Source organism: Harmonia axyridis, chromosome 4 (genome assembly GCF_914767665.1).
Source record: "Harmonia axyridis chromosome 4, icHarAxyr1.1, whole genome shotgun sequence".
NCBI classification, from domain to species: Eukaryota; Metazoa; Arthropoda; class Insecta; order Coleoptera; family Coccinellidae; genus Harmonia; species Harmonia axyridis.
Genome location: NC_059504.1, coordinates 16,716,864 through 16,729,647, shown reverse-complemented (window position 1 = coordinate 16,729,647; position 12,784 = coordinate 16,716,864). Strand labels below are relative to the sequence as shown.

Sequence of the window (12,784 nt, the reverse complement as noted above, 5' to 3'; positions counted from 1 at the left end):
GACCGATGCGAAATCGACAAACTTGGGTTTTCATTACCACTACAGCCTACAACAGCAGTATTCTCAGTTGTTTTTGAGCGGAGGAATTAGTTTTAAAGAGCAAGAGAATATTATCAGTTATAATATTACAAGAGCATAGACCATATTTCATTATACAGCGATTCACGAGACGTAGTTCGCGAAACACCACTCGAGCTGCGCTCTAGTGATGTTTCGCGAACTACGTCGAGTTAAGAGGTTCGTATAATCAAAACATATTGTCTATGCTCGAGTTGGTATTCGTTACGATTATAAAATGAATAATTTCAATAACTAAAACCAAAGCACTGCATTTTGATAAATCACAGAGCTTGACTTAAATTTTTTTGGCGAACCTTCAAGAATGGCAGGAGGCGGAACACCAAAACGATTATACCACATTGTCAAAGGTATGTTCACTTATCAATACGCCGTACCTATGAAAAATTTACGGATTCTATTGGTTCAGCAGAACATGAGTTATAAAATCGATGTCTAAATAACCACATCATTAGAAAAGAGAAGCTGAAATAAAACTCAAAATTCAGAGTATGACGTTAGGTAATAATATCCATCAAAATATTTCGGTTATCATATTAATCACAGAACTAGGACTAATTGAGTACCTACTGAGCAATTCGATAAAGAAGGTAATTTTAGACATCGTGATGTCGTTATACACTAGTCATTTTGTCGTTTATCATGTGACTACCTACAATGGAGAATTCAGTACGTTAATTTTGAGATCAGAAACCTGTGTTTCCTTCATAGACTCCAAAATGAGAAGAGTTGTGTAAACTGACCTCATTGATGGCGTACGAGGGATGCTGCCTCAGGGATGTTAATAAACATCCAACGTGACTTCAAGCTGAAGCGATAAGCCTGAAGAGATGTTTCCCGGCTCGTAGGCTATAGCGTTAATTTCTCAAACTGAAAGTCGTTATCGAATATTATCCATAATTCACTATTTTGCAACACAAAGTTTAGATTTTAGCCGTAATCAGTTATAATTACGACGCCTATTCTCTCAATTTTCGATTATTCCGAAAGTTCGTGCCAGACAAAACGAAGTATTGATTAAAATTTATCGGTGGAGTTTTTGGGATTTATAGAGAGAGATTCGCAGTTGAAAATTTCGGCAGGCCTGGGGGAGTTCATAAATTCCAGAAGGATCTTAGGGAAATAAAGGGAACTCCGCCACACCAAAGTTCTGAAAGGATGGTCGGTTATTCTCTCGAATCGCAAATCTTCCTTGTTGACATGTTGTTTTTGTGAATCAATTTCGAATTGGAGGCAAAGGACCAATTCGATTAGAACTTTGGTTTCGGCGTTTGCTTGGGATCCGATGTTTTGACCAACGTTGTGAAAAACCAAAGATGTTTTCAATTTATTCAATTCGACTGAGTAAAGTCTTCCAAAATGAGCCTCTCTCAAATTCGAAGTTGATGATTAAATATAAAGAGTTGATGAAGTTCATATAAAAGAGTTAAAAGTTGGAATAATTGTATCGCTGATTTTGGTTGCTCCAAGAAAAAATTCTATAGGTTTTAAAAATTATTATCCTTCTAATGTTTGAACTTTAAACAATGTTCGAACCTTTCTCAACAATGAAAATTATTCCTGATGTGCACCGGCATGAATAAAAGCTCATATCGACGAACTGAATATTTCTTATTGGAAAATCCTTTAGGGTTCGTTCATCGGGATAGTTTTTTTGAGCAACTCCTAGTAGTCCAGTCAATATGTGTTTTTCACAGGAAAGTTTTGGGGTAGTTTCATTTCTTCGAATCAAATGTTTTTTGGGGTGCTGAATGAGAATCTGAGAATTTCCATCAGAATTTCGTGACGGAACATTGAAAAAGATACAAAAAAAATTAAAAAATTTAATTTTTTGTCGGTTTTTTCCATATAACTTGATAAATATGTGAATGACTTCACATATTCATATGAAAATAAAATGAATGAAATTCTCAACAAATTTCTGTCATTTATGTTTTTTGTCTAATAAACCATTCGGGCTCAAACGATAGTGGTAGACTCAAGGGGGGGGGATAAGGGGGATATACCCCCTCCAGGAGGAATATCCATTATATGTAACAACCTTATACATATATTAAAATTTTAAAATGAGTAAGCAAATTTCTTTGAAAAACTTTTTCGAAAGAAGGAAAATTTGATATTTTATTTTCTTTATCCCCCCCCCAAGGCTTATGTCTGGGTACGCCACTGTAGATGAAAATTGGCATATTTTATCTGTCACAACAAAAACCGACCTTTTCCACTCCAAATCTTCAATTTATTAAGATTGGCATGTTTTCTACTCAAAGATTTCTCCTTCCAATACAATCCAGATGAGTTTGAACTATAAAATTTAATTCATTTCTTCATATTGATTTGAATGAATATATTGAGGAAATTCTTCCGTCGTATGATTCATAGAATAAAGTAGAGTACTCAAGTTAAAATTTTTGTTTATAGAAGTCATTCACGAAAAATTGATATTTTCCGAGTTATATGCAAAAAAACCACCAAAAAACGAAAATTTTCACCTTTTTTTTTTGCATTTTTTCAATGTTCCGTCACAGAATTTAGGTAGAAAACCTCTGATTTGGATTTAGAACTTCGAAATTAATCGAGAGAAATCAATACTACCCCAAAAAGTGGGTTTTTGCAAAGACAGACGCCAGGTTCACGCCCCTGTGATTATATGTTTATACCCTGTAGCTTACAGAATGAACCATTTAATTATTATTATTAATTCTCCACTATAAATTGAGCCAGAATGTTCTATTGGACAAACATCTTGATGAAAAAATGTAAAAAACTTACCTTGCTTTTGTATGGGGAAGTCATTCAGAAAAAAATCGTTATTTTCAGAGTTATATGCAAAAAAACTTCTGAAAAATGCTATTTTTAACTTTTTTGCAGTTTTTCAATGTTTCGTCACTGAATTTTGGTGGTAACATAAAAACCAGAGAAATCTAAACTACATCAAAACTTTCCCGTGAGAGGCCCTTGTGAGCACAAATTGATAGGACATTAATAAGTTCATGGTGAAGTATGTTGCAATCGTGTTTTCTTCAAATTTAATTCCTGCAAAAATTTGGCACTTTATAGACATATTTTCATGTTACTATTTATAGAACATAATTTATGTATTTCTATCCTTTATGGTATTTATGCAGTAATTCAACTCGAAGTCACAATGCTTTGGTTGGTTAGGAGAAAATCTTTCATTCCTGGATACATTTCACTTAATATATTCCGACCCTGGAATCCTGGTAAACCTTGTACAAATATATTCCAAGCAGAAGTTTCTCCCCCTAACTGTACAGTTGTCTAGATTTGTTTGTGTTCTCATAAAATATGTTCTTCATTCCGCTATTAAAGTCGAAATTATCACTGACTCTGCTGTGATGCAATTTTAACAGCTAAAAAAATCATATTCTAATGAATAGAATTATTCACTGTGAAATAAGTGATATGTAGAATATGCAAAATAGGACTTTGTTTTTGAAGAATGTTTGCAATGTCAATCTCTTCTACAGCTCCTCTAAACAACATCCCAAATTCTCAGAGGGATACTTTCCACGAATTCTAATTTAACCGAGAACATCATTCACCTCTTGAAAACCTCAGAGCTTACCATTGTACGGTCTCTTCCCTTTGTGGGTATCAAGACGAAGGCGGAAATCATGTATGAATAATGCAAAATAATCCACATCATGCCATTTCCTGCACACTCTAGTGCCCTCCTGCCTTCTTGGCTTGCTAAAGTCTGTCATATAGGTGGGTAACATTCACTTAGAAACCCCATAAAACTGAATGTTACCTAATAAATGGACCCCTGAAGTTCACCGCTCATCCAAATGGGATCTTCAAGGCAAATCCCAATTTCTAGGACCGTTACAAGATATTCTTATTGGCAATATCGGGGTGAATCGAAAAGTCTCCTAGAATCCATGAATAGATTGACCTATTAAGCTGAGTAGAGATCGCGCATATTATTCTATGAGCATCGTCCCTCTTATAATTGAATCGTTTTGAATGAGTGAACTTTTGAATGCTACAAATGAATGATTCCTTTTGTGGCTAACGTTGTAAGAGAGGAAGTATTTTAGTGAAGAAAGAGAAACCCTAATCAAGATTATAAGTCTAAGATTAGGGTTTCTCAGAATATGATTTCGGATGACAAAAAAATTTTAAGCAAAGAGGTGTTTTATAAATGAGTTTATGTGAAGAACGATGCAAATTTTTCGGTAGTCTATCACCTCTTAAAACATTGCTGCACAATTCGGAGTGATCTTGTGATGGGTTATAAAGTACGAAGTTTTATTTCGAATAGCTGCCCAGAGCTGTCATTTTGTGAAGCTGTCATCTCTTGACATTTGTCAGAAAACTAAGCAAATACTAAAAATGAATCCATACATGCTTCGACAGAACGTGTAAATTCTTAAAGTTCACTACAAAAATGAAATTTTGCAGACACACTAAAGCACTTTTGGGCCATCGTGAAGCACCTTCTCGTCCATCAATAGAGGAGCTGGTGGAAAAATTTGAGCTGTTGGGAAAAGTTATTGATGCGAATAATTCAAACCATGTGCATTACTCAGAAAAACCGAGAATATTGTTGATGTAGGCCGTAGTGATGACGATGTTTGTCGATTCCTCATATATTTTGGATATTAGGTAGGCATTCCAGAATCGACATAACACCTTTTTTGCATGAAGACTTTAAAGTTCAGTTAACACAAGAACTTAAGTCGTTCGATCACCAGAAACTTCGATTTTTCGCTGATTGGGTCCTTGAAATGCATCAAAATGAGTTTATCGAAAAATCAATTTCAGTGTCTATGTTATTCAGCTGAATTGTAGTAATTTTGTCTCGGAAAAGCGAAGAATGATTGTTGAAAAGCCTTTCCACACTCAACGTGTCACTGTTTGGTGAGGTTTTTAAGTTGGTGATGTGATTGGACCTTACTCATTCGAATATCAGCATAGTGCAACTGTTACGATGAATAGATTGCTTTGATTGAGGATTTTTTATGGAATTGGAAAGATATTGATGGGGACGACGTTTAATTTCAACAAGTGCTAAACAAGCAACGAAACAATTGCAATTTTGCAAGAAAAGCTTCCTGACCGTGTTATTTCTCGAAGATGTGATCACAAAGGCCACCGAGATTTTGTGATTTAACACCTTCAGATTTTTTCTTGGGAAAATAAGGTATAGGCCTATTCTCCATCTCATCGAGGAGATACAGCCGCAAATGTGCGAATTAGTTATTGAAAATTTCATGAAAAGTATATGGTGCTGCAACCGTGCCATGGTGGCAATTTGACTGGTATCGTGTTCCATTTTCAATGGAATAGCTTTCTCTTCACAATTGAAGGAATATCCATTGATTAATCATTGAATATATTCGTTTTTCTTCGATATCAAAGTGAAACTTTTTGTTAGAATCGCATATATGAAAACTCAAATTTTAAAACTCCTCAGAGAAATTATTCAAATTGTGAGTGACAACTTCAGTTCCAAAACTCAATATCTTCCCGGAAATGGAAAAAATTTCGATTTTAATCAGATGAAACGGAATATCGTATCAAATGTGAACTCCCCATATTCCAGTGATGGAAACCACCCGCTGCCTTGTCAAGGAAATGATATAATATAAAACCAATTCTTTTTCCATTCCCAGATCTCAAGAGAAAACATTGGCATGGGGGTATAAAAACAAACAGGAATTATTTATCTTAAATGACGGAGAGGTAAAAACCTGATCAATTCGTTCTCGTTCTCACCGTTTATTCTCCTGTGGACGTTTCAATAACAAAACGTGGACTTTTTTATGATTTACTCAAACCAATCAATTTATTGGAAATGCTTTTTATGACCTCGAAAGGGAATATTACCTTCGTTTTTTGCCATAGAGTTCAGGATTGGACAATTTGGAATAGAAATTCAGTTCTGTATTCAATGGTTGGTTGTGTTGAGATTTTAAATGAATTGAAGCGGAAGATACATAGCTTGCAACGCCCTCTCCTGGGGGTTTTTCTATACAAAGTGTTTTACCATTGACGCTACGCTGTATTGCGGTTAAGCGATGAAATCTTTGAATTTTTTTTCGACACAGTATCCAGTATTCCAAATTGTTTGGAAATACACAGGGTGTAGCAGAAAAGTTTATTACAAGAGCAATCCTTTTCGCCATTATTCACCTTTCATTTCACTTTAATATACTAATTGACAAAGAAACTGCAACACCCAGAAAGAGCTGTTTAAATTATATTTTTTTTTTCTGTGAAACATAAATAGTATAGCAAGGAATGAATAATTGGACGTGGAGAAAAAAATCGTGAAGGTTTCTTCATGTAAACAAGTTTTGTTACTTTAATATTATAGTCGTTTTTTGCAAGTTTTTTAAAATTTACAACAAACCAGATATTCGAGGAGATCCGGGATTATCATTTCAAAAATCGCAAACCGTACGAACAGAAAGCCAACACCTGTTATCAAATGTTGTCAAGTGTGGTTTGATAATATCCAAAATCGAAGAAGAGTAGGCACCGGACGTCGAAGGGGCACAAATTAATTCAAGATCGTCGTCTAAGACTTAAGGCCATTAGAGACCGATTTGCGACAACTCGATCTTTGGCTTATAAGTGGTTAGGAGAACAAGGCCAAGCTGCTATTGTCCGAACGGTTCACCAAACGATAAGGTCTTTTGGACTGCAGCATTATCGACCCCATATTGTGTTACCTCTGATGGTTGAGCATCGCCGGCAACGATTACAGTGGTGCAGAGAACATCAACATTGGAAAGTGGAACGGCATCAGGTCCTCTTTTCTGATGAATCTCGATTCTCCTTGGGTGCACATGACGGCCGAAGAAGGGTTAGATGTCGTCGGGGAGAAAGATGTGAACCTCAGTTTTAATGTTGAGCGTCATGTATACTGGACTGTAGGCGTTATGGTATGAGGTGCTATTGCACATGCAAGTAGGTCACCTTAAGTATTTATTCGAGGTAACATGACAGCGCTGCGTAACCATCAAGAAATAGTGAAGCCATATGTTCTCCCTCACCTTAACCGGCTCGAGAATCCAATATTTCAGCAAGATAATGCCCGACCTCATGTCAGAGTTTGTTCAAACTTTTTCAAAGCGACCCTCATCTTACTCGTATAGAGCATTTTTGGGACATCATGGGTAGAAAGCGATTTTGTTTTCCTTTTTGTTTAGAATTATTGTTGAATATTAAAACATTATCAATTACATTTTTTTTCCTAGAACAATTCCAGGATCTCAGTTGAATACGTCTACCTTCAAAAGAAATCAAGATATATTGGTAAAAAAACTGAAATATGGCGAAAAGGGTGGTCCTTGTAATAAACTAAGCTTAAAATATACTTGCCGAACTGTCCCACATGGTGTTGAGAAATTGGACTACAAATACATGTTTTTCCTCACCCTGTATAAATAAGCTATGCACATTTTTGGAGAACTTATCTGGAGTTTGTGTTAATACCAAAGAATTTATATTCAGTTTGGCGTAAAATCAATTTAAATCGAATGATAAATTGCTGAAGTTATTGGTCAACGAACTTCAGCAAAATTATATTTCATTTACCGGTGAATGTATATAGGTATTTTGTATGAGATGTGATTCATTAAGTTGTCTTGAAAGATGAATGAAAAGAAAAAACAAGAATCTTCGTTGAAATCCATTTCTACGCAATCCATTTGGGATTGGTCCCCAGTCTTGAAAGTGAAACGTCGAAACTATCTCGGATGATAATAAAGACTGATCTCTTACATAATCACCCCTTGAACATGTTTACGATCAATCTGACGAAAAAAAATCACTGAATACTTCATGGGGTGAAATATGAGATTTTCCACCATAAAAAAACCACTAGTTAGTGAAATTACAGTAAACGCTCTCAATAAAACTTTTATACCCTGACATAAACCTTGTTCACTCTGGTAATCCAACAATAATAAAAAAGATTCTCTTGTCTGCCAACACCGCATAAATAAGCAAGGACCCAAAACCGTACGAAAGAGATGGAGTTTGAGGTCTGGGAGAGACAAAGGAGAGAATAAAAACAGAATTCGTGTGTGGCTGTCATGAATAAAACATTATGTCCTGAGAGTACCGAGCCTGTCATTCGGAAAATCTCATTTATTCAATAACTTTTTCGAAACGGTCAAAGTGGCCTTATGGGGTATATTCGGGTCGTATATTCGAGAGATAAGCCTGCGAAGGAATATAAGAGGATTTGGGATAGATAGGTGTATATTACATTGCGAAAAGTTTCGGTCCTGCCAGGTGATATGAAAGTTTCTGATATTCGTTCTCTCAGATGTAAGGATTTATATTTTATACGGAATATGTATTTGACCCGGTTTTGTTCGACATGCGATATAGGGCTTGATCTCGGGCGATACAACTTTTATCTCGGATTTTTTTTTTATCCCACAAACAGAAGATTTACATATGGCTATAAGAACAATGTGTATCGATTTGATGGAATTTGATTTTGACAGGGGCAAATGCTGGAAGAAAGTATATATCAAAATAGAATGAATGTTTTTGAGATAATATTATCGTTTCGTATCTCATTTTGACTCGATGACGAGACAACGTTATTATTACATTATTTTAATCGATTAGTCCAAAAGAAATCAGAAAATAATCAACGTTTCTCTATTTCAGTATCGTAATGTGTTCATTACAGTGCTGTAATGAAGTCATTACAGCATTGTTTTCAGTAATTTTTTTCATTTTGCAGTTGTCTACACTGACTATCAAATTTCAACACACGGCAATTGTCAATATAATATAATTTGGATCTAGTGAATTGATTTGCAACATTATTCACGATTCCTCTCATTTCTGGTGGTGTTATATTGATTTCGTCAGACATAATTCATGAATTCAATGGGTAATTATAAATTATTTCAAAATTCGAAACGTACGATTCAAATGCAAATTCCGTAATCTGTCAATTTTTGTAATAATCTCACCAACTGCCAAGATACAATACGAAAGTCACTAGGATATATAATTTTTCATTGAATTTCGACAATATTTCACAAAACTGGACTGAAATAGAGAAAATATCGTCTAATACTCGTTGCAGAAGGAAATCCCAACTCTTATGCGTTCAAAAACTCACTCCTTAGTCGCTTTCGAATTTTGCAATCGTGTTGGAATAGGAGCCCATTCTGCAATTTTTAGAATATACTATTAAATTTTCAATCAACGTTTAGGTAAACGATGTAATTGGCCGGTAATATTACTTCAAGCCTTCCATTCCCCCAAATGCTGATCAAGCATACTGTATTATTGATCTTATTTCGATATCTCTGGGTTTACATTACCAATATCCAGCATCTCAAGTACTTGGACTCTAGCCCCACTTATATTGTATCATTTGTTTCATATTCTTATAATTTTTTCTTATTTCGAAATTTGACCGAATCATAAAGCCTGCTACATACAGACATGCAAAAAGGCGATTTTGGCTGGTCAAGCAAAGTCGGCTATGAATTCTGTTGTTCGCTACCATCTCTACATGCCCCAATTCAAGCTACAGTTTCCTCGAACAGTCTCCGTCGACCGTAACTGTTCGACGACTTTATATAAACAATTGCAATTCTATCAATCTCGTAGCTCCGCCCCGCTACGCGATTGCTATAGTTGCGATTGGTTAGATCAAGTCGTCGAAACGCGACGGTCGACGGAGACGGTCCGAGGAAACCGTACCTTCATTCGGCGACTTCTACAACAACTTTACTATTTCACTCAGTAGAGTACAAAAATGGCATCTGATGAGATACTACAACTGTTGCATTTTATGTGAAATCAAAATCCATAACCGGTTGCATCACGATCCAACTACCGTCACGATCCAACTACCGTGACACACTGTCATGCAAGTACCTCAATTAAGTCTTTTCAAGCCAACTCTCTTTTTAATTCTGATTATGGTTGCACAAAATGAAAATGTTCATTTTTTTTTTTGAAATAGGAGTCTTCATTGAATTTTTTTGTTACAGACATGGCGAAAATTATCACCGAACACCATTGTAAGGAAGTTCTGCTCAGAAAAAATCCTGCATACATCTTTGATTCCTACCAAATTGGACCATTCAAAGAAGAATCACGTGGCGGTCTCATAGGTCTCCACTACACTTTGCGAATCTACTACACATACAGGAATGAGAAGCAAACAATTCAGTTTTTCGTGAAAACTCTCAACGATCATAGCAGAACCATGTTTGAAATATCCAAGAACTTACTATTCTTTGAAAAGGAAAAGCTCTTCTTCACTAGCCTGCTAGCAAAATATGAAAATATTGGGATAAATGTATCCTTTGCTCCTAAGGGATATTTATGCGAAGACAACGCTGTAATTTTGGAAGATTTAACGCTCTCCGGCTTTAAGTTATTCTCCAAAAAAAGATCTTTGGATATCGAACATTGCCAAGCTTGTCTTACTCTACTAGCCCAGTTTCATGCTTCTTCACTACTCTATGATATATGGAAGTCCAAGACTTCAGGAATCAGATACAATCTTCTAAACGAGCATCCTTACATCCTTGAGGACCTCATTTACTCTGGAGGAGACACAGATGGCACGAGATATATGGAGAAGTCGGTGGAAGGATTGATAGCACTTACAGAGCTAGAATTTGGAGATGGAACGACCCTCGAGAACATGAAAAATATGTTCGATTTGAGTGATTCCTCTGATGATGGTGATCTATGCTGCGTTCTCCTTCATGGCGACCTTTGGACCAACAATTTCCTCCATAAGTATGACGGAGATAGAATCATAGAATCGAAACTGATAGATTTTCAAACTATAAGATATGGCCCTCCTTGCTTAGATGTACTCCAGTTCATTTACAGTAATACTAGAAAATCTTTAAGAGACAGGCATTCGAACGATTTAATCAACTTTTATTATCAAAAACTTGATGAGATATTTGAAGAAAGATCTTTATGTATTGGTGATTATCTACCAAAGAAACAATTTTTCGACACCTGTGAGATTTTCAAACTAAGGGTGAAGCTACAAGCAGTTATTGACAGATGTTTGACAGGCGTACCTGACCAAACTCATAACAATATTCCATCAGATGAGAATGAGTTCAATGATTTTCTGTTTGTGGATCGTGCCAAATATTATATCGAAAATTATACCACTAATCCCATGTACAAAGAACTGATTTCGGAGGATTTGAGGGAGTTGAAAGATATGCTACCCAGTTTGAAATGCAACTAAACTCTACTCTCCCACACATTACACATATTTAATTTATTATCTTTAGTATTTAATTTATAGTTTTATATCTATCTGATTGAGGAAGTATAGTAAAGTCTAGTGTAGTATCTTTCTCAAGTCTTCAATTTAACTTATATCGTTTCTTTCGTTCACGTGTACATTATTGTTAAGTTATTTATAAATTTGAGATTATATTTAATTTGGTAGAGCAAAACTAAAAGCTTTTATAGGGGGAGGGTGGGGCAACTGAGACACCTTGAGGTTTAACCAGGTAAAATTTCCTCAGAAATGCGAATAAAACAATGTTTGTTTATTGAGACACAACTTTAGATACTCATTCAATACACAAAATACACAAAATTACCAAAATAATAATTCTTGGATAAGAATTTCTGACTTGAAAAAAAACTTCTTTCACTTTTTGTTCAGCGAGGAGCTATAATTTATTTATTCTTCATGAAAATAGTCTCAATTTGTTTCGTTATATTGTGTCTTTTTTTATCTTATATTGTTGGTGGTTTTCCGGTACAATTTTGTTTGTTCTCAGAGTTTATTCTCTTTTCCTCTCTTTTATTCGAAGAACTTGGTTCAGTATTCTCAAAGCCCTTATAACTGCTTTGGTTCTCGCTGTTTTTGCCCTTTCTTTGAGTTGGGCTTAATAGGATTAATTTGTGGTTTTTTAGTACTCGAGACTCACTTGCCCCAATTTGTTATAAGAAGTGAAATTAATGTTTTGCAACGTTCTAAATAGCAAGCCTAATAACATGAGTTTGATGTTATATGATGTATTCTATGAAATATTAGATTTTCCCTATAAATTTTGTTGTTGTTTAATTCACCTGAAATATAACAAGAAAAAAGTTGCATCACGATGAATCTCCATATCTAGTTGAGTTTCACTATTTTTCAAGAAGTTTTTCATTGACACCACGAGGTAATTGATTGACTCGTGAACTGTATTTATTTTTGCTTGATATATTGCTGGTCAAGAAAGATATTGCGAAAGCAATATGGCCCGTATGGATCACTTGCCCCACCCTCCCCTATTTATCAATTCAAATGGCAAATTGATAGAATATTCTACTGTATTCAATCTAATGAAGAGTTCTAGAATATGAATTTCTGTTATATATTTTCATATAATAATTTATTGTTCTATTTTTAACAAATGTTATGAGTATCTTTATGAGTATCGTTCATTAATTCCATCATTCTCTTGGCTTTACATTCATGAAACTCATTAATTATCTCACAAAGTGTGAATGTATGAACATTAGAGCAGTAAACCAGCCATAATTATCCTTCAACGTTTATTCCTTCAACTTAACATATATATCTCAAAATGGTACCTCTCTTTTGCTGCGGGATAACCTCCTGTTTACTGCCATCAAAAAGGACGAAACAACGAGAATTACATGAGAAGGGCCCATTGAATCGACTCAGGACATAAATCTTTCCATATAAAAATTT

General features: G+C 35.1%; 1 protein-coding gene across 2 annotated transcripts in view; it reads left to right on the top strand.

Annotated features, from left to right (window-relative positions):
• Positions 1-11,426, top strand: part of LOC123677582 — a 34,195-nt gene extending 22,769 nt beyond the window's left edge. For both annotated transcript variants that reach the window (XM_045614192.1, XM_045614191.1), the window contains exon 2: positions 10,083-11,426. In XM_045614192.1, the coding sequence (XP_045470148.1) occupies positions 10,085-11,314 (1,230 nt within the window). In that variant the 5' untranslated portion in view covers positions 10,083-10,084 and the 3' untranslated portion in view covers positions 11,315-11,426. The remainder of the gene's footprint in view (positions 1-10,082) is intronic.
• The last annotated feature ends 1,358 nt before the right edge of the window (positions 11,427-12,784 follow it).